Below are 21390 nucleotides of genomic sequence, written 5' to 3'. Positions count from 1 at the left end.
CTCATTTTTTATTATTATTATATATTTTTTCTCTACTCCATCAACAACAAATATGTACAAATTATTTGCTAAAAAAAATCTTAAAATTCATTAGGAATCTATTAGATGAAACCTTAAGGGAGATAAATGAAATTTATGCAAGAATAAGTTTTCCAAAGCAAAAGGGTTAACAGGCTATGCAAGTAAAGGAAAGTACAAGGCAAAGAAAGAGACGTTATATTATCTTATCTGCTTATAGTTGTGTCCGAGCTTTGAATTTATGCTGTCGGCCACTTCACACTATCAATGGAAGTGGGACAGTTATTATTCTGGGGCGCGCCTTGGCCTTAGAATCATGAGGCTGGGCTTTAGTAAGAATTTATTCAGGCGTAATTATTTGTATTTTATTTGTAATATTTATTCAATATTTACTTTTAATTTATTGTAAATCTTTAAAGTCATTTCTGGGTTAGTGCTAATCAAATTTTTCGGATATATTTATAATAGTTTAATATTCGAAATAAATTTTAAAATATATAATTATTTTATTTATGCCATTAAAATATGTAATTTATTTAATTTATTATTTTTTAGTATTATATTTTGTATTTTGTATTTATATTTATTAGGAAAGTTTTAACTAGAGTCAAATGATATAATAATTGATAAAAGAGAAAGTCAATGTGATTAATTATAAAACTAATGAGCCTTACATGATCATTTAAGTAAATTTTAGATTAAAAGGTGTTTTCCTCGCCCCCTCCCCTCAATGGAGTTGTATCTTTTACATTAAAATTACGCAACATAAAAAAAATATGACACATGAGATGATATAATTAATTTATTTAAATCTGAGAAAAAATCTATCATCACTCTTGTGAGTTATAACTTATAACAAAACAAAGGAAAAAGTTGACATGTGGAGACAATAGTGTGAAGAGGCCAGCATCAAATTATCGAAAACTAAATTGGAAGCATTATTTAAAAAAAAAAAATTGAAGTATTATAAATTAATAAATTCTTCGATTTCGTCTCAAAAACATACAAAATTTAGCTCTCTACGTATACTTCTATGCTAGAGTTCTTTGTGTTTCATATTATCCAAAAAGAAAGAAAAGAATGGCTGAAATGGTGAGTAACAAGCAAGTGATATTGAAAGACTGTGTCTGGTTTCCCAAAAGAAACAGACATGTATGTAACCACAAGCTCCATAGAATTGAAGGTGCCAAAAGGTTCAAATGGGGTTCTGTTAAAGAACCTGTACTTGTCTTGTGATCCATACATGCGAACAAGAATGACCAAAGGGGAAGGATCTTATATTGAATCCTTTAAACCCGGCTTGGTAATTTGTGCACTCACTCTCATAGCCACTCTTTTCATTTCCATGGCTTCTTATTCTTTTGCTTTAGGAAATTCATTATTGAATATATCGTCAATGAACTTAAGTTCACTGGTTCAGCTTATTTTTTGAACGTACTTAACGTCAAATTGGTAAATTATGTTCCCTTTATTCTTTTACTTGGTGTATGTTGTGTGAAGTCTTGTGCTTGAAATTGAATTGGTGACACAGAAATTTTGACTAATTAGTACAGCCCATAGTCGGAAATGGGGTGGCTAAAGTATTGGATTCTGAGAATCCAGAGTTCAAGAAAGGAGACTTGGTTTGGGGAATGACTGGTTGGGAAGAGTACAGTCTAGTTACAGCTCCACGTTTGTTCAAAATTCAACACACGGATATGCCTCTTTCATACTATACTGGAATTCTTGGTAAGATTTTATTTGCTGTAATAATTAAGAATGTGGAGAAAATTAGGATGATTAACTCTAAATACTTTGGATATCTCTGTGGGATATGATGTGAAATTTGGAAATTTATTAATTATAAGGCTGTCCTTTATGTCTATGACAGTTAGAATGTCCTAATTGGAGATAGAGTGAGCCTTTCATTGTTTAGCTTTATAGATATGTCCCCTTTTGCATACTTAAATTTAAGGATTTTCACTATAGTGGTGTTTTCTGATTGATATACTCCATCAAGTTAGTTCTTGTGCTTTTTGGCACAATTTCACGAGTAAAAGATCCTTCAATAGCTAGTTGAACGTGTAGGAAAATGCGGATTCCTAGGTTCTCAGGCAGTTTTCACAAACTAAAATGCTTGGTTTTACTTTTAATTCATTTTATCAGTTTGGTTTTGTGATTAAGCCAAAAAACGCATTTTATACCTGAAAATGCGGCAGCTTTTGCTTTAATGGCTTGCGAGTGTTAATTGGACAGTCATGAAAAGCTAAATGCTCACTTAAGCACCTGATTACTTGGAGACCAGTTTGCCCATGGATGGTGGGTCACAGTCCAAGTGTTGGATTAAATACCCAGAAAGATGCGAGGCATGACACTAAGCAAACAAAAACATGGTTTTATGAACTACAAAAACTTGTTCTGTTATAAAGAATATAACAGAGTCCGTATGATATTTTATTATTGATGTTAAAGTGTGAACAAGATTCAGATTTTTAAAATTCTATATATTTAGAGAATTTTGTTTCAAATTTTTGCTCTGATCTTTTTGCACTCAGGTTAATGATCAAAGTTGGTATAATACAGCATAATACTTGATAGGTATGCCCGGAATGACTGCTTATGCTGGATTTTTTGAGGTCTGCTCTCCTAAACAAGGAGAGTATGTCTTTGTATCAGCAGCATCTGGTGCAGTTGGTCAGCTTGTCGGGCAGTTTGCAAAATTGGTGGGCTGCTATGTTGTTGGAAGTGCTGGAAGCAAAGACAAGGTATGTAACAGTCTGACAAGTGCTTGAGTGTTCCCATCTTACTTTCAAACATTTAATTTAAGAAAGGAAATTTCATCATAATGCCTTTTCTGTTACTTTCAACCGTAAGGTTGATCTACTGAAGAATAAGTTTGGGTTCGATGAGGCATTCAACTACAAAGAGGAACCTGATTTGGATGCAGCATTGAAAAGGTTGGTGCCAGAAAATTTGTTGCATCTTTAATAGATATTATTGTAATTTGGGAAGGTGATTAATATCAGGTTGTAATTTGAGAGTCTTGGGGTTACTGTAAAGTTTATCAACAAAGACCACTAAAAATGCTGTCCTTTAGAAAATCAAAAGCCTTTAAAAAAGAAATTGTACTAGATTTTTCCATTGCCTCTAGAGTCTAGTCCCAGTTTAGGAATTGAGAAAGATATAAAACCACAGCTTGATAAGTACGATATTCGTTCTTATCAAAATGTTGGTGTTCTATGATCTTTTACTTGGGACTTAAAATGTCTTGCCAATGTTTTGCCAATTTGACAGGTACTTTCCTGAAGGGATTGACATATATTTTGAAAACGTTGGCGGAAAGATGCTTGATGCAGTGCTACTCAACATGAGAATCCAGGGTCGAATTACTCTATGCGGAATGATCTCACAGTACAATAATGACAAGCCTGAAGGGGTACACAACTTGACGTGTCTTATATCGAAGCGGATTCGTATGGAAGGTTTCCTGGTTCCTGATTACTTTCACCTCTATCCAAAGTTTCTGGAAATGATGATTCCTCGCATCAAAGAAGGAAAGATTGTGTATGTCGAAGATAAGGCTGAAGGTCTCGAGAGTGCACCTGCAGCTCTCGTCGGGCTATTCTCAGGCAGGAATGTGGGGAAACAGGTGGTTGAAGTTGCTACTGAATGAAGAATTAGTTAGTGGTACATGTTTTGACAAGAACGGTACATGTTTTTACTCGTCACAAAATTTCAATGGTCGAGAGAGAGTGCTACTGATAAAGCTAATCAATAATATGATCAAAGGAGTGTAAGTTTTATGATAGTTGCTGAATCAAATATAGAAACTTATAACAGCTAGCCTAGCACCTTCTTGTGGTCGCAGTTTTGATAATGTTACTAAACCAATCTGCTGCTCAATTGCTATCAAAAGAAGCCTTAATAGATGGTTAGTGTATTGTGCTGATAAAATATGACAGCCACAGAGAAAGCACATAAAAAATGATTAGTTTTAATACCTTGTTTGGGAGAAAAGCCACAATGCAAAGGTTGAAGAATAAAGAAATGCAACAAATTTAAAATTCATCGGATATTTGTTTATACAAAACCTTAAGGGAGATAAACCGAAATTGATGAAGAAAAATGCCTATGGGAATGCCCAAACCAGGTTTATTGTAATCGACATAATGTCCTTTCCCTTGTGTTATTCTGGGTCGCATGAATGGATCAAAATATCATGTACAACTTATTCAAAAGAACTCCATTTGAACATTTTGGCACGTTCAACTCGATGGAGCTTGAGCTTGTGGTTGCATGCACGGGTGTTTCTTTTGGAAACATTGAGAGATTCTTTGAATATATGCTGCTTATTACTCTCCATTTAAGCCATTATATTTTTCTCTCTTTGTGGTTATCACAAATTTACACATCTTGTTTCAAGCCTTTCAAATTAAATATTGAACTCTGTTTAGTCTACATAACAGAACAAGAGACACCCTGAATATTTCAGGTGAACAAAACAAACAACTCAATTTTCTCAACTTGTAGCAATTTCCTACTAAAGCATAAAACAAAAACAAGCCTAAATTTCTTAATGGTTCCACTGTTTGATCTAGAATTAATATATTGAATAATCAGAGCTTACCGAGAATTCGAATAAAGAAAGAGGCATATCTGTGTGTTGAATTTTGAACAAAGAGGGAGCTGTAATGAGACTGTGATCTTTCCATCCAGTCATTCCCCAAACCAAGTCACCTTCCTGAACTCTGGATTCTCTGACTCCAAAACTTTAGCCATCCCACATCCACTTATGGGCTGCATGCATTCGTCAGAAAACTTTATAAATACTAGAACTAGCAAAGGATAAGAAGACATTGAAATTAATGTGAAAAAAAAAATAGCTACGAGAATGTACTAACCAAACCAGGTTTAAAGGATTCAACATAAGATCCTTGAATTTTCTCATTCTGGGTCGCATAAGATAGATCACAGACCAAGTTCTTCAACAGAACCCCATTTGGACCTTTTGGCACCTTCAGTTCTATGGAGCTTGTGGCTATACACATGTCCGTTTCTTTTGGAAAACCAGACACACACTCTTTCAATATCACTTGCTTATTACTCACCATTTCATTCATTTTTATTTCCTCTTTCTTTTGGTTAATGTGAAATAATGAAGAATTCTGGCAAAGAAATTTTATAAGCGAGTTTTTTTTTTTTTTTTTCCTCGGCTTAATCCTTTGAACTAAATTTTCTTTCCATAATGACAAGGCAAGAATGAGACACTGCGGATTCTCTTGTGCGACAGCTTTATGTTTGCGCCGGCCTCTTCAGACTATTGTAGCTATTGTCTTGTTTTCCTTTATTTTGTTCATGCCGGCCTCTTCTCCTTTTCAATGATTTTTTCGTTTTCTAATTAATATTTTTGCGCTTCACGCTTAAATCAATCAATCCTTTCTCAATTCTCAATGGTCCTTATTACTTCACTTATAGAACAAAATATTTCATTAAGATTCAAGAACAAGTGGGGCAATGCCGATTTTTGTTGTATTCTTTGTCTCGAGGACTTACTGCTTGCTTTACCTGCTTTCATTTCTATCTCTAGTTATGTCACAATCTTTCATGCCGATCATGTATAATGTTGATGAAAACACCACCTTGTATTGCCCTGAAGCTGATAATAAAGCTTCCCGCGAGTTCTCAAACAACCTTAAATGCCTCTTGGAAAAAACCCTTTACCAACTAGCTGAGGATTCCATCTATTACAACGCATCAGAATGGGAGTCTCCGGACACCGTTTATGGTCTTTACCTCTGTAGAATCGACGTCAGTATGCAATCGTGCCAGAACTGCATAGTTGCTGCAGGCGAAACCGTTATGCAAAAGTGGAATGGCACCAAGAGGGCAATTGTATGGTCTGATGAGTGCATGATTCGCTATTCTGATACTTCGTTACCTGTTCTGGACGTGGACACAATTACATGCTCCGGAAGCAAACAAAATGTTACTGTACCAGTACCAGATAGTTTTGCGGAGATTTTGACTCAATCCTTCAAAGACATGATTGATTCAATTATTCACAGCTACGCAACCGAAGCCACAAACATCACTACCTCTGTTTCGCTAAACGGTTTTGTGCAGTGCATACCAGAGTTGTCAATAGATGACTGCCAATATTGCCTTGAACATGCCGTTGAATATATGCCAGAGTGCTTGTCAGGAGGCCACTCCAGGGTTAAAGTTTTACTGCCGAGTTGTAACATGAGGTACGAGCTAAAACCCTTACCCAATTCCAAGGTCCCTGCAACTTTAGCTCCAGGGCCAATCCCATCTGCAACTAGTAAGACCGGTAATACGAATGGTGAGTACATGTATTTGAGGGTAATTAACTAAGATATATAGCTACTTCATCATGCCTTTCTGAGTAATAATGTGGTACCAATTATTGACTAATTAAGATTTTCTCACACAAGAGATAGCATACCAGTTTTGGCTCCCTATGGTACCGTCGTTGTGGCTTTAAAACTCAGATCTAAAATGTTTGGTAGATATATACAGCTGTACTTTAAAAGCTAAGGTCTCTAAACTGTTCTGTAGATTTTTACACATTGTTTTAAAGTTAAGGTAATTTTACCCATGGCTGATGAAAATTCTATGTTCTTTATATTATTTGTTAGAGCCTCAAAACTATTACTTAAAAGTCATATTTACCAATCATTATCGATTTCTATTTCATAGTTAGAGCTTCCATTTCACAATAGCTAAAGTTTAAAAGCTGCCGCACCACAAGCTTACACAGAGCTTTGTGTCCTAATTTTGTAAGCATAGCAATAGTCATTTCATAAGTAATTTATTTTCGAGTTCCAACCTCTTTGATCTATTTACATTATCTTTTGCTTAAACATTTTGGTTGCCTCATTCTCCTCATATATAATCATTATTCATAATCTTCAATATTGAAATTAATAACCCTTTGCTTTGGGAAGCAGTGAACAGAAGGAAAGCAAATCGGCTTGCCATCTTTGCAATGGTATCAGCACTAATAGCAGTCATGCTGTCACTTTCTTTGCTTTGGCAAATGAGAAAAAGAAATAGAAAAAATAAAGGTAATGATCATGTACTTGGTATTACAGAAATTATATCAACCTCTGCTCTGCAGCCTTCGTCTGTTTTTCCCTAAACAGAACTCAACATGCTTAATTTGCAGAGGAAAAAGCAAAGCAAGTGGTTCAATTTATTCTCTCGGGAGGAGGTAAAACTGGAGACGATAAGGGTGATGACTACTCGTATAAGATTTTACGAGGAAAAAAGAAGGTGGAATCTCAAGGGTTACCTTTTTTCCCACTAGATTTGATACACCAGGCTACACATAACTTCTCTAACGAAAATAAGCTTGGAGAAGGTGGGTTTGGACCTGTGTACAAGGTAATCAGAATACGGTGGATTTAGTTTATTGAGAAACAATCTAGAGGGCCACGTTCCTCGCATTGTGGTAGTGTGAGTTGCACCGTAACACAGTTGCTTACAAAACAATTGTAAGTATTTTGCAGGGTATATTAGCTGATGGCAAGGAGATTGCAGTGAAGAGGCTCTCAAGGTCGTCTGGGCAAGGGCTACAAGAGTTCAAAAATGAAGTTACTTTAATTGCCAAATTACAACACAAAAATCTTGTGAGACTGTTGGGATGCTGCTTAGAGGGAAATGAAGTTTTACTCGTATACGAGTACATGCCCAACAAAAGCCTTGATTTCCTACTCTTTGGTTTGCCTCTCAAACTTTCTAGTGCTACATAGTTACTCCCGAAATTTAGAATTATTAGATTAATTTCTCAAAATCGTCGGTCCTTAAATCTCTTTTCTACCCTCATCTCCTTGAATTCAGATTTTATACTGATTTGAGTTGTGCGGAATTTTCAAAGATTTTATACCATATAATACATTTATAATAGTATGAGATTAAGATTGACTTATTTTTACATTATTTTTTCATCCGATGACCACTAGAAACAACTTGCTTGTATAATCCAAATCTTTCCTTCGCCATATAGCATAACAAGTGATTAATCAAGTTACATTTTGTGTTCAATTCATCAATAGATTCAATGAGGGGCGTACAACTAGATTGGAAAAGACGGATATGCATCATCAATGGAATTGCACGAGATCTTTTATATTTGCATGAAGATTCTCGATTGAAGATTATTCATCGAGACCTTAAAGCCAGTAATGTTCTGCTAGACCATGAGATGAATCAAAAAATATCTGACTTTGGAATGGCAAGAATATTTGGTGGAAATCAAAATGAAGCTAATACAAACAGAGTTGTTGGAACATTGTAAGTACATTTTACCCTTTGTCCTTTTTGTTTCTATTTCTTCCCGTCCTGTCGGACAACATCTCCAAGTGCTCCTATTTTTTTATACTTACTAATTTTGATGTTCCAATTTCAAGCAGTGGATACATGGCCCCAGAGTATGCCATGGAAGGACTATTTTCAGTTAAATCGGATGTTTTTAGTTTTGGGGTTCTTCTACTGGAGATAATAAGTGGGAGAAAGAATACTAGATTTTATCTTTACGAACAGGGTCAAAGCCTCCTCACTTATGTACGTAACTATCTCCATCTGTGTTTCTGAGTTAGCTTTGTCAGTTCTCCAGTTCTAATGTTACACCGTGTCGAATTTTCTGTTACACATTCCAACTTTTTTATTACGTGAATCAGTTGTTAATAACATTAGTAATAATAAAACTTGGTGAGATGCAACCTTACAGCTAAAATATTGCAGACTGACCCATTCGGCATTGCCACAACAATGTCTTAATTACCAATTTATGTCTTGATTAAAAAATTTCAGACATGGAAACTGTGGTGTGAAGGAAATGCACAAGGGCTGGTGGATCCAGTACTGAAGCAATCGTTTATTCTAGAGGAACTTTTGAAACGAATTCACATTGGGTTGTTGTGTGTGCAAGAAGATCCAGCAGACAGACCTACAGTGCCTTCGGTGGTTGTTATGTTGGCAACTGATACCATAACACTTCCACAACCAACCCAACCGGCATTTTCAGTTGGCCGAGTTAAATCCTCATCAGATTTGAAAGTTTGCTCTGCTAATGAAGTTACTCTTTCCACTGTGTCACCTCGTTGACAATTCTATGATAAAAGTTTTCAATAATGCAATAAAATTATGAAAATTCAAACGGTATATTTTTTAATAGTAGTATTTTGAGAAAGAAAATCGTGACTTAATTATGTTGTTTTTCCCTGAGTTAATCATGCTATTTTTCCATTAACTTATAACTGCCTAGTTTTTCCATGTTTATGAACGTGTTTCTCAAGGAATAGATGTTTTATTTTTGGGAATCTCTCTCTGTTTCCTTGAGATTTATTCATTTTCTTTTTAACTGATAAAGAAAGGCGAGCCTAGCAAAAGCTAAAGCTTAACAATGTGAGGAATGTAGTCCCAAAACTGTCACCACGCAAGTAAACATCAACCCCGTGGGGAGGGGCAGGTAAAACATGGAGCCTAAGAGGAATTGAGAGTGCGAAATTTACAAGGAAATCTACTGCGAAGTTGGCCTCCCGATAAATATGATGCATCGAAACTTGCCAATTGCGAGAGAGGAGCTTCAGGATGCCATTGACAAGAGAAGATAATGCATTAGTAGATAAAGTCTGACTATGAATAAGCTGTGTAACACATAATCTATCAACCTCCACAGCAGCTGAATACCCCTATTCCAAGCAAAGGAGGAGCCCCTGATGTTAGAAAATTGATGGATGAAGTAGGGCCACATCTAAAATGAAATTAGAAGAAAAATAAAGAATAAGCACAAAGAGGACACCAGAGTTTACATGGTTCGACTTTTTATCCTACGTCCACGGATAAAGATAAAAGGATAATTTTTTCACTATATAAGGAGAATTACAAGTATTTTGAGATAAATTCCTCACTACCCAAAACCCAATTTATTACATCCACACTCTCATTTATAAATATTGAAAACAAATGCTTACAAAGAGAAACTTATTTTTCTCTTTTTTATAAGATTTCGGATGCACTCAAAATGGGATGCAAAACTCATTTGCATGGCTCCCCTTTTATAGCCAATTGTTGGCTAATAAATTCCACAAGTTAGGTTTGGCAGCCACCTAACTCATCCACCTCCATTTTATTTTGTCCATGGTCGGCAATTACTAAATCAAAATATCAATGACGGCACCTAATTTCTAGAAGTCTTGCACTGATTTTCAACAATTTCTAGAAGCCTTGTACTGATTTTCAACAATTCTCTCACTTGGGGAATTGATTGAGATCTAATCAATCTCCACACCTTCCTTCGTCTTCACCATCGTCGTACTGCTTATGTTTCTACTAGGCCATAGGAGGATCTACACCATACAAACTTGACAATGTTGATTGACTTGGTCAATGCATCTGCTAGGTTCTCATTGGTGTGAATTTTTTGCATATTCACAGTTCCATCTTCCACTACTTCTCAAACAAAGTGATATTGTATTCCTATATGCTTCGTCCTGAAATGAAAGGCTGAATTCCTTACAATGTGCAAGGCACTTTGACTGTCACAAAATAAGGGAATATTTTCTTGTTTGTGCCTGAGCTCCTTCAATAACCTTTGTATCCAAATAGCCTCCTTACAGGCTTGTGTAGCTGCCATGTATTTTGCTTCTGTTGTAGATAATGCCACAACATTTTACAGTTTTGAAACCCAACTTACAGCTGCTCCCGCAAGTGTAAACACATAGCCAGTAGTTGATTCATTTTATCAAGGTCTCCTGCAAAATCTGAATCCACATAGCCCCTGACAGTAAACTCTGATAATCCATAACATAATGCAACATTTGAGGTTCCTCTGATGTATCTCATAATTCTCTTCACAACTATCCAATGCTCTCCACCAAGGTCCACCATGTATCGACTGACTGCTCCCACTGCTTGTGCAATGTTCGGTCTAGTACATATCATAGCGAACATCAAACTTTCCACTACAGATGCATACCGGACTCGAGACATTTCTTTCCTCTCTGCTTCATTATGGGGACACATACTTGAGGATAATTTAAAATTAATAGGAAGTGGAGTAGAAATTGACTTACAATCTTACATGTTGAACTGCTGCAAGATTTTCTTCAAGCAATTCTTCTAAGAAAGCCAAATCTTCTTATTATTTTGGTCTCGGTGAATTTGCATGCTTAAAATCTTGTTTACTGGTCTCAAGTCCTTCATTTCAAACTCCCTAGTCAAATGTGCCTTCAATTATTAAACTTGATCTTTGTTGGGGCTTACTACCAACATGTCATCCACATACAAAGCAGAATGATGAAATCATTATCCTCAGACCTCTTGTAGTATGCACAATGGTCTGAACTGAGTCTGTTATATCCAAGGCTCATGATGAAGGAATCAAATCTCTTATGCAAACACCTCGATGACTATTTGAGACTATATAAAAATTTGTTCAACCTGCAAACCAAGTTTTCCTTTCCTGTTTCTGCAAAACTTTCTGGTTGGAGCATATAAATTTCCTTTTCAAGTTCTCCATAAAGAAATGCAGTTTCACATCTAACTGTTCTAAATGTAGGTCAAATGTAGCACAAGACTGCTCTGACTATTGTGAGTTAAACTACCAGAGAAAATATTTCGTTGAAGTCAATACCTTATGTTTGAGGGAAATACATCGAGGAGACCAGACGTGATGAGCAGGTGTTTGGTGGCGAAGTTCTGCGAGCAGGAATATTCTCCTCGTCCCCGAATATGCCATTCGCGAGGCCGAATTCCTGTTAGAGGCATAAGGTCATTCCTGCTAAGGGTCGAGGCGAGGAGATCCGGTCAACGACAGTTGGCAAGACGTGCCTTCCTATCCGAGAATCAAGGCACGAGGTCCATCTCTATTTGCCTACAATGACGACAATGGGGCATCCACATCCGAGGGTGGGGAGAATAACGGGCGTAAACTGCGGAAGATCGGGACTCAGAGGAAGCCTATAAAAAGGTAACCAACAAAGGTAAAAGGGTTAGATTTTTTGCTATTTGAACTAAGAAAAGAGAGAACTCGAAGGTCTGAGATTAGTGAAAAGCCATAAGATTCGTAGCAAGCGTTCCCAGAACCTTCATATCTGGGTTTACGCCGGAAAAACAACCGGCGTGCTCTGACCTGTTTCTGTGGACGCAGGGATACTTAGAGAAGAAAGCGTACGAGGAGGGATCCTAATCGAGGTGAGGTTGATCGAGCAGACATCCTGGTCGTTGGAAGGCGTAACCAGAATCTCGCATCAACATTTTGGCACCGTTTGTGGGGACCTGAGCAAAAAGCTTCTTTTGGTGGCAAGAAGAGAAGGGAAGCTGCTGAAAAGCGATGGAGACAGGAGGAAGTAGTGCACAAGGGGGTGATATGAGGCTTAACGATTCCGTGACGCTGAGGGAGATAGCCAGTGAAGCACGGGAAAAAGCCATGTTCGACCGGATAGAACGGATGGAAAAGCAGATGGAGACCTTGACAACCATCCTGCATGAGTTGCGGAGCGAACGAAGGGTAACCCAGGAAGAAAGGGTGAGAGGTGATGGAGTGGCACCAGGTCCCGATAATACGAGGAGAAGTCAGACCACCGGGAGACTTGGTGGTGAAAGAGGTAACATACCCCTGCGGGGAGAATTCCATAGAGAAGAAGAGCAGTCCCCGGCAAGACAGATTTTTGACGAGGACGATGGGGTGGCGAATGCAGAGGAAACAGTGCTGAGGCAACATTTGCATGATGTAGAGCAAGAGCGGGATCAAGTTGCAGCACGTGACCCTGGTCGTGCAGTGCAGCTGGAGGAGGAGGTGCGCAGACTAGCGCAGATAATTGACGACATGCAAGGAAGGAGCAGAGCTCCTGGTTGGAGGATAATGCTGGACGGAGAATCACCGCTCGCAGCAGAGCTCATGAGGGCAGTTATTCCGAGAGATTTCCGCCTCCCAGACCTTAGATATTCGAGAAGAACTGATCCGTTAGTACACATAGAGCGCTTCAACGACATAACTGGGGTACAAGGATTATCTCAATCCCAAAGGTGCAGGGTGTTCCCATTATCCCTTGAGGGACGTGCACGAGAGTGGTACAGGAAACTTCCTCGGGGTAGCATTAAAACCTTCGAGCAGATGTGCCAGGAATTTGCAGAGCAGTTTAGTGGGGCAATGGCACCAGAAGATGACATGATGGAGCTGAAAAGCATGAAGCAGGGAGAGGAAGAAACCCTTCGGGAATTCATCAAGAGGTTTCATCGTGCTGTCCCAGACTTGGGAGCTTTCAACCACCCTCAGGCGTTAAGGGGATTGAAAGAAGGGGTGAAGATAGGAAGGCTGTGGTACAACTTGAGGAGCCCAGTTATTCAGACGTATGCGGCCGCATACGAGCAGGCTAAGAGAGACATTGAGATTGAAGAGGAGAAGGCCGCACGGATTAAAACAGACCAGTTAGAGGGGTTGGGGAGGAAAGAGAAGAAAGCATTACCAGGGAATGAGCTGATTAGGAGGAGGGATCACCAGACCTCGGGTAGTGGAGCAGGAGGTCGGGTAACTGCTTACCAGCCTCATCAGAGGCCACCACAGTATCAGCGCAGCAGGGCGCAACCTCCTCGTTCCCCAGCTAGGGAGCCTTGGAGAAGACATGATTTGGCATATGGTGGTCTTCATCAACATTCCCACGGTAGCAGAGGGAGCAGACCAGAAGTACTGCCAACGCCACCAACTCAGAACGGAGCAAACAGAGAAAGAGCAGTGCACCTGATCAACCAGAACTAGGACTATGGGCGGTATACTTCCTTGAAGATGTCCCTGGATGAGGTGTATGAAGCCATAAAGGATCGAGGGCTGCTGTACCTCCCTGCCCCAATAACAAAGCCATCCAGCAGGAGGGATATGGGACGCTATTGTAAGTTCCATGGCACTCATGGCCACACCACAGCAGATTGTAGGGATCTCAAGACCCAGGTTGAAGATTTGGTGAGAAATCGGTATCTGGACGAGTTTATAGATGGGACATTCCCAATGGTAGCATCAACAAGTGAAGGGGAGCAGAGTGACAGGAATTTGAGGCGCGAGCAGCCTACAGTAAGGGTGATAGCCGGGGGCCCAACATTGGCTGGAGATTCCAATAGGTCGAGGAAGAATTATGCTAGATACGCCATGACCAGCAAAGAGGTATTCTTCAACACCCCAGCAGCCAAACGTGCAAGGGTTAGGCAAGTGCCAATCATGTGGACAGATGAGGATGAGGAAGGGATTTTATACCCTCATGAGGATGCTTTGGTCATCAAGGCCACTGTTGCTAGCAAGAAGTTTGACAGGATATTGGTTGACACAGGAAGCTCAGTTGACGTATTATTTAAGTCAACCCTGGAGGAGATGGGAATAGCAGACCGGAAGCTAGAATATACCAACACCTCCCTGAAAGGGTTTGGAGGAGGAAAACCGATCCCTCTGGGCATGGTCGAGCTGCCGATCACAATTGGGAGCTCCCAGACAGAAAGGACAATGATGCTGGACTTTGTGGTGGTAGACGAAGAAGGTCATTACCAGATGATCCTAGGCCAGCCATTTCTAAGGATGAGCAAAGCAGTGCTGTCCAACCACTATCTGGTTCTGAAGTACCGGGTGAATGAGATAGTTGGAGTGGTACGAGGAGACCAGAGAATCGCAAGAAGCTGCTACTCCTTGGCAGCAAGGGAAGCAATGCAGATAACATCCCTCGATACCCGAGTGGAAAACAAGAACGACAGACAAGAACCTGTAGAGGATCTGGAAATAGTAAGCCTGGGACCAGAGAATCCGGGAAAGACGATCAGAATCCGGTCGAGACTTAAGGGAGAGCAAAAGCAGGAGTTGGTGAAATGCTTACAGGCTCATGCAGATGTGTTTGCTTGGACACACGAAGACATGCCAGGGATTGACCCTGAGGTAGCATGTCATAAGTTGGCAATAAAGAAAGGTGCGCGGGCAGTAAGGCAGAAGATGAGGTGCTTCAACCAGGAGAGGTATGAGGCGATAAATGGCGAGGTGGAGAAGCTCTTGAGAGCAGGGTTCATTCGGGAAGTCAATTACCTTGAATGGATATCGAATGTGGTGTTGGTAAAGAAAGCAAATGGCAAGTGGAGGATGTGTGTGGACTTAACAGACCTTAACAAGGTGTGCCCAAAAGACAGCTTCCCTGTACTAAAGATCGATCAGCTAGTAGATTCAACGGCTGGACACGGTCTGCTCAGTTTCATGGATGCGTTCTCGGGATACAACCAAATCCCCATGTACGAGCAGGATGAGGAGAGCACGGCTTTCATCACTAACCAGGGTTTGTTCTGTTACAGGGTAATGCCATTTGGTCTCAAAAATGCTGGGGCCACCTATCAGAGGCTGGTGAACAAAGTTTTTAAGCCATTGATCGGGAAAACCATGGAGGTGTACGTGGATGACATGATCACCAAATCTAAAATCCCGAAGGAACATGTCAGACACCTCGAGGAGACCTTCGGGCTTTTGAGGAAGTATAAGATGAAGCTCAACCCGGAGAAGTGCACTTTTGGGGTCGAGTCAGGGAAATTCCTTGGATTCATGGTGAGCCATAGAGGGATCGAAGCAAATCTTGAGAAAATCCAGGCGATTGTGCAGATGAGGTCTCCTCGTAACCTGAAGGAAATGCAGAGCCTCACAGGGAGGTTGGCGGCGTTGAGCAGATTTATATCCAAGGCTACAGATAAGTGTCAGCCATTCTTTCAAGTGATAAGGAGGGGGAAGAAAACAGAATGGACACCAGAATGCGAGGAAGCCTTCCAGAACTTGAAGCAGTACTTGCAGCAAGCTCCACTGCTGTCCACACCGAGGGATGGGGACAAGTTATATCTGTATTTGGCGGTATCGGATTGAGCCGCCAGTTCTGTTCTGGTGAGAGAGGAAGAAGGAGTTCAGTATCCGATATACTACACCAGCAAGGCCCTGCTCGACGCTGAGACCAAATACCCACTGTTGGAGAAATGGGCACTTGCCCTTGTGGTTGCGGCTCAGAAGTTGAGGCCATATTTTCAAGCATTCCCAGTCTCGGTAATAATAAACCAGCCATTGCGTCAAACTCTGCACAAGCCAGATGCTTCTGGTCGGCTCGTCAAGTGGGCTACAGAGCTGAGCGAGTTCGACATAGACTACAAACCCCGAGCAACGATAAAGGCTCAGGCAATGGCCGACTTCGTAGCAGAATTCACAGAGCCTGAAGTGTGTTTAGACCAGCAAGATGTAGTTACAGACAGTGGCGAAGCTAAGTAAGGCAGATGTCTGTGGATGGGTCGTCAGGGGAGCAGGGTTCAGGAGCAGAGATTGTATTGGAAGGCCCTGAGGGAGAGGAGATCTCTTATGCTGTAAAGTTAGAATTCGCAGCCACCAATAACCAGGCAGAGTATGAAGCCTTGATAGCAGGATTGGAGTTGGCTAAGGCCGTAAAAGCAGATAAGGTGAAGATTAGAATTGATTCCCAGCTGGTCGCGAATCATATCAGTGAAAGATTTCAACCAAGAGAGGAGAAGATGGAACAGTACTTGAAGATAGTCAGGCGGATGATGGGGAAATTTGAAGCAGTGGAGGTGATACAAATCCCTAGAGAGCAGAATAGTCGAGCAGATATTTTGGCCAGGATGGCAGCGGTAGCAGACCCAAAAATGCCAAAGTCGATCCCTCTAGAGGTGAAGTCCAGCCCGAGCATCGAGCAGAATCTGGGGGTGTTGCAGATAGAACAAAAATGCACGTGGATGGACCCGATAACTTCATACCTTAGAGACGGGGTATTGCCACCAGATAAGCTGCGGGCTCAGAAGATTAGAGCCCAGGCCTCGAGATACAAGATGATTGATGGGGTACTGTATCGACGAGGGTATACACTACCTTTTCTTCGGTGTTTGGATGAGGACGACGCAGATTACGTTCTGAGAGAAATACATGAAGGAATTTGCGGGAATCATTCTGGTGGGACGTCCCTGGCCCACAAGGCCCTAAGGCAGGGATATTTCTGGCCGACAATGCACCAGGATGCACAAGAGAAGACCAGGAGCTGTGTAAGCTGCCAGAGTTTTGCAAGTTTCTCCAACCAACCACCAGAGAAGCTCACCTCTATGGCCTCCCCTTGGCCATTTGCTTAATGGCGGATTGATCTGATCGGCCCGCTGCCAAAGGGACGAGGAGCAGCAACGCATGCAATAGTTGCTATAAATTACTTCACGAAGTGGATTGAGGTCGAAGCCCTTAGCAGGATCACAGAGAAGAAAACAACAGACTTTGTGTGGAGAAACCTGGTATGTCGATACGGGATCCCATATGCCCTGATAACGGATAATGGCAGGCAGTTCGATAATCACAGCTTCAGGGATTTCTGCCAGAACCTCGGGATAGAGCTGAAGTATTTCTCGCCTGCTCACCCCCAGTCGAATGGACAAGTAGAAGCAGCCAACAAGACAATCAAGAGGCTTTTGAAAACCAGGCTTGGAGCAAAAAAGGGTGCATGGGTTGATGAGATGTCAGGTGTGCTATGGGAATACAGAACAACCCACAAAACAGCAACTGGGGAGACACCGTTCGCCCTGACTTTCGGACATGAAGCGGTCGTGCCAGCTGAGATAGGAACGACCACACACCGAACAGATCATTTCAATGAGCAGGATAACGACGAGCAGATGTGTCTGAATCTTGATCTGCTAACGGAAAAGAGGGAGCAAGCAGCTGGTCGATCTGCCATTTACCAGCAAAGGGTTGCTCGTTATTATAACCAGAAAGTGAACATACGGCAGTTTAAGGAAAGTGAATCAGAACACCAAAGACTCGACTCAAGGAGTGCTCGGTCCGAATTGGGAGGGGCCATATAGAGTCAAGCAGCTAGTTGGACCAGGAGCTTACAAGCTGGTTCGCATGAATGGCCACGAGGTGAAGCACCCATGGAACGCAGCACATCTCAGGAAATATTTCCAGTAAGAGTCGTTAATATTTCCAAATTCTTTCTGTTCGTAGTTGCTGTTATTTATTTTATGTCCAAACAATTTTGTGTAAGTTGAATCCTGCAATTAATGGAACGTCGAGGAACTTCATTCACTTGAAACTGTGAGAAGTCACTAAGGCATGCAAAGGCTCACCAAGTCTCAAAACCTGTTTATGGCGAGACAGAAGCCAAGCATGCCAGGATATGCTCGACCGCGCGAAGGCGAGCAGAATCCCCAAGCATCGAAGAAGTCACTAAGGCATGCAAAGGCTCACCAAGTCTCAAAGCCTGTTTATGGCGAGATAGAAGCCAAGCATGCCAGGATATGCTCGACCGCGCGAAGGCAAGCAGAATCCCCAAGCATCGAAGAAGTCACTAAGGCATGTAAAGGCTCACCAAGTCTCAAAGCCTGTTTATGGCGAGACAGAAGCCAAGCATGCCAGGATCTGCTCGACCGCGCGAAGGCGAGCAGAATCCCCAAGCATCGAAGAAGTCACTAAGGCATGCAAAGACTCACCAAGTCTCAAAGCCAGTTTACGGCGAGACAGAAGCCAAGCATGCCAGGATCTGCTCGACCGCGCGAAGGCGAGCAGAATCCCAAGCATTGAAAAATTTTCCTAAGGCACGTGGCAAAACCATATGCCAGAACCTGCTCAACCAGACGAAGACGAGCAGATTCTCAAACGAAAAATAACCCATGATTACAACACAAGAAAATAATCAAAAACATTTTTATTAATTTGTTAATAATTAACAGAGCAGATAATCTTTACAAACATAGTTCATTACAATATAAGAAATACATCAAGAAGATGGAGGATCAGTAAGCCGAGTAGTATCAGTTGGCTAGACCTCCTCAGGTGCGGGTGGGGGGGGGGGGTATCACCAGTTGCGTCCGGGGGGTGCTCGCCCCGCCAGCGTCGGCAGGGGTGCTCGCCTCGCCAGCGTCAACAGGAACTGCACGAGGAGGAGAGCTTTCCCCCTCAATCATGATCGGTTCTACCCCTTCGGCATCTTCCATGGCCGCCTCCTCGTCCATATGTTGAGCAACACCAGCTGCAAGATCATCCATCTTCAGATCAGGGTGCTGCTTTCCGAGGACGGCCATGATACAACGATAAGAATGCCGAAGTCCCTGGTCATACTGATTGTTGGCTTCCCTCTCCAAGTTTTCGACCTGAGCTCGGTGGGAATTGCGAAGAGATTCGAGCTGAGCCTCATACATAGCCTTCTGCCTTCGCAGATCCTCCTTGACCTTGTTCAACTCCTCCTCGAGGGTAATGGTTTTTGCTTGAGCAAGAGATTCTTGCTCTATCAGCTTGAGGTTCTCAACATTCAGCTCCCTTGCTTTCTTCTCGGCAACGTCAGCTCTGGTCGTCACCCATTGAATATCCTCCTTCATCTTCCGGTCGTAGCGTCCAACCTTGGCCTTATAGTAGGTGGTCATGCAGCTGAGATGGAAAGCGCTGTACTGCATGGCTCCCACCAGCTCGCCTAAGGTGCAGCCATCAAAGTCCTCGAGGTCTTTCTTGTTCACGAGTTTGGAAAGCTCATTGAGATAGGGGGCCAAGTGCTCTACTCGGTTGTCAGGTAGACGAGACCGATGCCCAACAGGAGGAGAAGAGGAAGCATGATCAGTGGCTGTTCCACTAATTTCTCCGGCTTTGGCAGGAGGAGGAGGCAAAGTCTTCAAGGGAGAGACCTGCTGCACGATGTTGGCCCGCTTTGCAGCAGGAGCGTCCTTACTCTGGTCGCTCTTCGTGGCTGGAGGACGAGAACATTTCCTGGTTAGAGCCCCAATCACAGCGTCCTCCATCTTATGGCCAGGAAGTATCAAGCGAGACTCGAGGAAGTTGTACGTAGTTAGCAGTTCTCGGCTCGGGCAGGAATTGGCCAGTACAGCCTCGACCCGTTTAAGCTGATCAGGTTCGAGCGGGAAGTGAACACCCCAAGAACCTGCAACACAAACAAACTCTTGGTTAGGGACAAACCAGTAAAGTGCACATAAGAAGAGAGACAAGACATCTAATACGAGCAGGCGACCTGGAACCACGAAACGGGGTGGGACGTGATAATCCTGCCCATCGACCTGAGCAAATTGACCCCAGGGACCCCCAGCAAAGAAGAACTTCTTCTTCCAATTCCCACCGCCACCAATGGGGAGGTCGGTAATGGGTTTCCTGGCCTTAGTACTTGATTGGAAGTAATACCAACCAGCATCTTTGGGGTTACTTTTCAGCTGGTAGAGATGCTTCACCTCATCAACTGTGGGCTCGCTTTGGCAACATCTGTCCCGCAATATGAACAGACCAGAGAGCACCCTCCACCCGTTGGGGTTCAGCTGACCAGGAGCTAGATTGAGCCCGTGGAGTATGCGAGCAAAATAGGGTTGCAAGGGGCACCTCAGCCCAGACTTAAAGCTTTCCAGAAACAGGGTAACATACCCCCTAGGAGGCCGGCTAGGCGTATCTTTCTTTCCTGGGACCTTAAGAAGAATCTCACCAGGAATACTATACCTAAGTCGGAGGTCATCCAGCTCGTTGAATGTAGTCGTGCAGGTCATGTAGTCAATAGCATAATCCCGCGACAAGGCTCGACCTCCAACTGTTGTACCCTCTTCTGGTCGCGTGGTTCCCGGTGAAGATTCCTCACCAGAATCACCCCCTTGATCCGCACTTAGGGTGTCTTCCGAGCCAGAAGGTCCCTCCTCACCACTACTTCCGCTCGTGGAGGTTGTTTGGGGGGACATCCTCCTAGCGCTAGTGCCAACACTAGATCTAATGGGCTCTAAGGGGATCCCAGGGTCAAAAGCAGGATCGGTGAGCAGACTAGGCAGGAAGTCCAACTCATCGTTGTCAACCTCAATGACTTTCTCTTTGCCTTTCGACATTCCCTAAGCTCTAACCACAACACCACCAGCAACTACTACCCAAGTAAAGAGAAAAGAAATTATCTACAACTAACCAAGACCGAGAAAATAGAAGAAATACCTGAAGCGGGGACTCGGTCAGAGAGAAACAGCGATGAAAGCTGTAATGCCGAGTTTTGTTCGCCGGAGAGACAAGAAGAGAGAAAAAGGCGAGTTCGTGTTTGAGGATTTTAGGTTTTTCTTACTGAGAAGCAAACTCTTGGGCTGCCAGCATTTAATGACGTGTATTCCGAGAACCTTGTAACCGTAAGTTTGAAATTCAAATGGAGGGGTAGATTTCTGCCACCTCACCTCATCCGCAATTAAATGCGACACGACTCTTGGCAGTCTTTTCCAGTCCCACGCGAGCAAGAGCTATTGAGTTTCTACTGCTGATCCATTACATTACCCAACACCAGAAACTGGGGGACCGGTGTTTAAGGGAAATACATCGAGGAGACCAGACGTGATGAGCAGGTGTTTGGTGGTGGAGTTCTG

General features: G+C 42.2%; 3 protein-coding genes and 1 pseudogene across 3 annotated transcripts; 2 read left to right on the top strand and 2 right to left on the bottom strand.

Annotated features, from left to right (window-relative positions):
- Positions 1 to 1083: 1083 nt before the first annotated feature.
- Positions 1084 to 3836, top strand: LOC102616107 (2-alkenal reductase (NADP(+)-dependent)-like; annotated as a pseudogene).
- Positions 3837 to 4444: 608 nt separating this feature from the next.
- LOC127900874 (2-alkenal reductase (NADP(+)-dependent)-like) lies at positions 4445 to 5114 on the bottom strand. Its single transcript, XM_052436148.1, has 2 exons — positions 4899 to 5114; positions 4445 to 4794 (listed from the first exon to the last, which is right to left on the bottom strand). The coding sequence occupies exons 1-2, from the start codon at positions 5106 to 5108 to the stop codon at positions 4714 to 4716; spliced, it is 291 nt and encodes a 96-aa protein (XP_052292108.1). The 5' UTR covers positions 5109 to 5114; the 3' UTR covers positions 4445 to 4713.
- Positions 5115 to 5610: 496 nt separating this feature from the next.
- LOC107177097 (cysteine-rich receptor-like protein kinase 10) lies at positions 5611 to 9126 on the top strand. Its single transcript, XM_052435986.1, has 6 exons — positions 5611 to 6340; positions 7187 to 7404; positions 7530 to 7740; positions 8076 to 8313; positions 8433 to 8583; positions 8833 to 9126. The coding sequence occupies exons 1-6, from the start codon at positions 5611 to 5613 to the stop codon at positions 9124 to 9126; spliced, it is 1842 nt and encodes a 613-aa protein (XP_052291946.1).
- A 9601-nt stretch (positions 9127 to 18727) lies between these two features.
- LOC127900770 (uncharacterized) lies at positions 18728 to 20874 on the bottom strand. The gene is made up of 3 exons (XM_052435985.1): positions 20331 to 20874; positions 18871 to 20249; positions 18728 to 18751 (listed from the first exon to the last, which is right to left on the bottom strand). The coding sequence occupies exons 1-3, from the start codon at positions 20872 to 20874 to the stop codon at positions 18728 to 18730; spliced, it is 1947 nt and encodes a 648-aa protein (XP_052291945.1).
- Between the last annotated feature and the right edge of the window lie 516 nt (positions 20875 to 21390).

This window comes from Citrus sinensis, chromosome 3, assembly GCF_022201045.2.
Source record: "Citrus sinensis cultivar Valencia sweet orange chromosome 3, DVS_A1.0, whole genome shotgun sequence".
NCBI lineage: Eukaryota > Viridiplantae > Streptophyta > Magnoliopsida > Sapindales > Rutaceae > Citrus > Citrus sinensis.
This window is presented reverse-complemented; position numbering and strand designations above follow the sequence as displayed.

What these genes read in the sequence shown, in the direction of transcription:
- LOC127900874 (XM_052436148.1), bottom strand. Translation starts at nt 5,108, where the DNA reads ATGGTGAGTAATAAGCAAGTGATATTGAAAGAGTGTGTGTCTGGTTTT. An exon ending in AATCCTTTAAACCTGGTTTG is followed by an intron (nt 4,795 to 4,898) that starts GTTAGTACATTC and finishes GAATGCATGCAG; the next exon opens with CCCATAAGTGGATGTGGGAT.
- LOC107177097 (XM_052435986.1), top strand. Translation starts at nt 5,611, where the DNA reads ATGTATAATGTTGATGAAAACACCACCTTGTATTGCCCTGAAGCTGAT. An exon ending in TAAGACCGGTAATACGAATG is followed by an intron (nt 6,341 to 7,186) that starts GTGAGTACATGT and finishes CTTAATTTGCAG; the next exon opens with AGGAAAAAGCAAAGCAAGTG. An exon ending in AACAGAGTTGTTGGAACATT is followed by an intron (nt 8,314 to 8,432) that starts GTAAGTACATTT and finishes AATTTCAAGCAG; the next exon opens with TGGATACATGGCCCCAGAGT.
- LOC127900770 (XM_052435985.1), bottom strand. Translation starts at nt 20,874, where the DNA reads ATGTCGAAAGGCAAAGAGAAAGTCATTGAGGTTGACAACGATGAGTTG. An exon ending in CGGGCTCAATCTAGCTCCTG is followed by an intron (nt 20,250 to 20,330) that starts GTCAGCTGAACC and finishes GCGAGCCCACAG; the next exon opens with TTGATGAGGTGAAGCATCTC. An exon ending in GCACCCCCCGGACGCAACTG is followed by an intron (nt 18,752 to 18,870) that starts GTGATACCCCCC and finishes ATGTTTGTAAAG; the next exon opens with ATTATCTGCTCTGTTAATTA.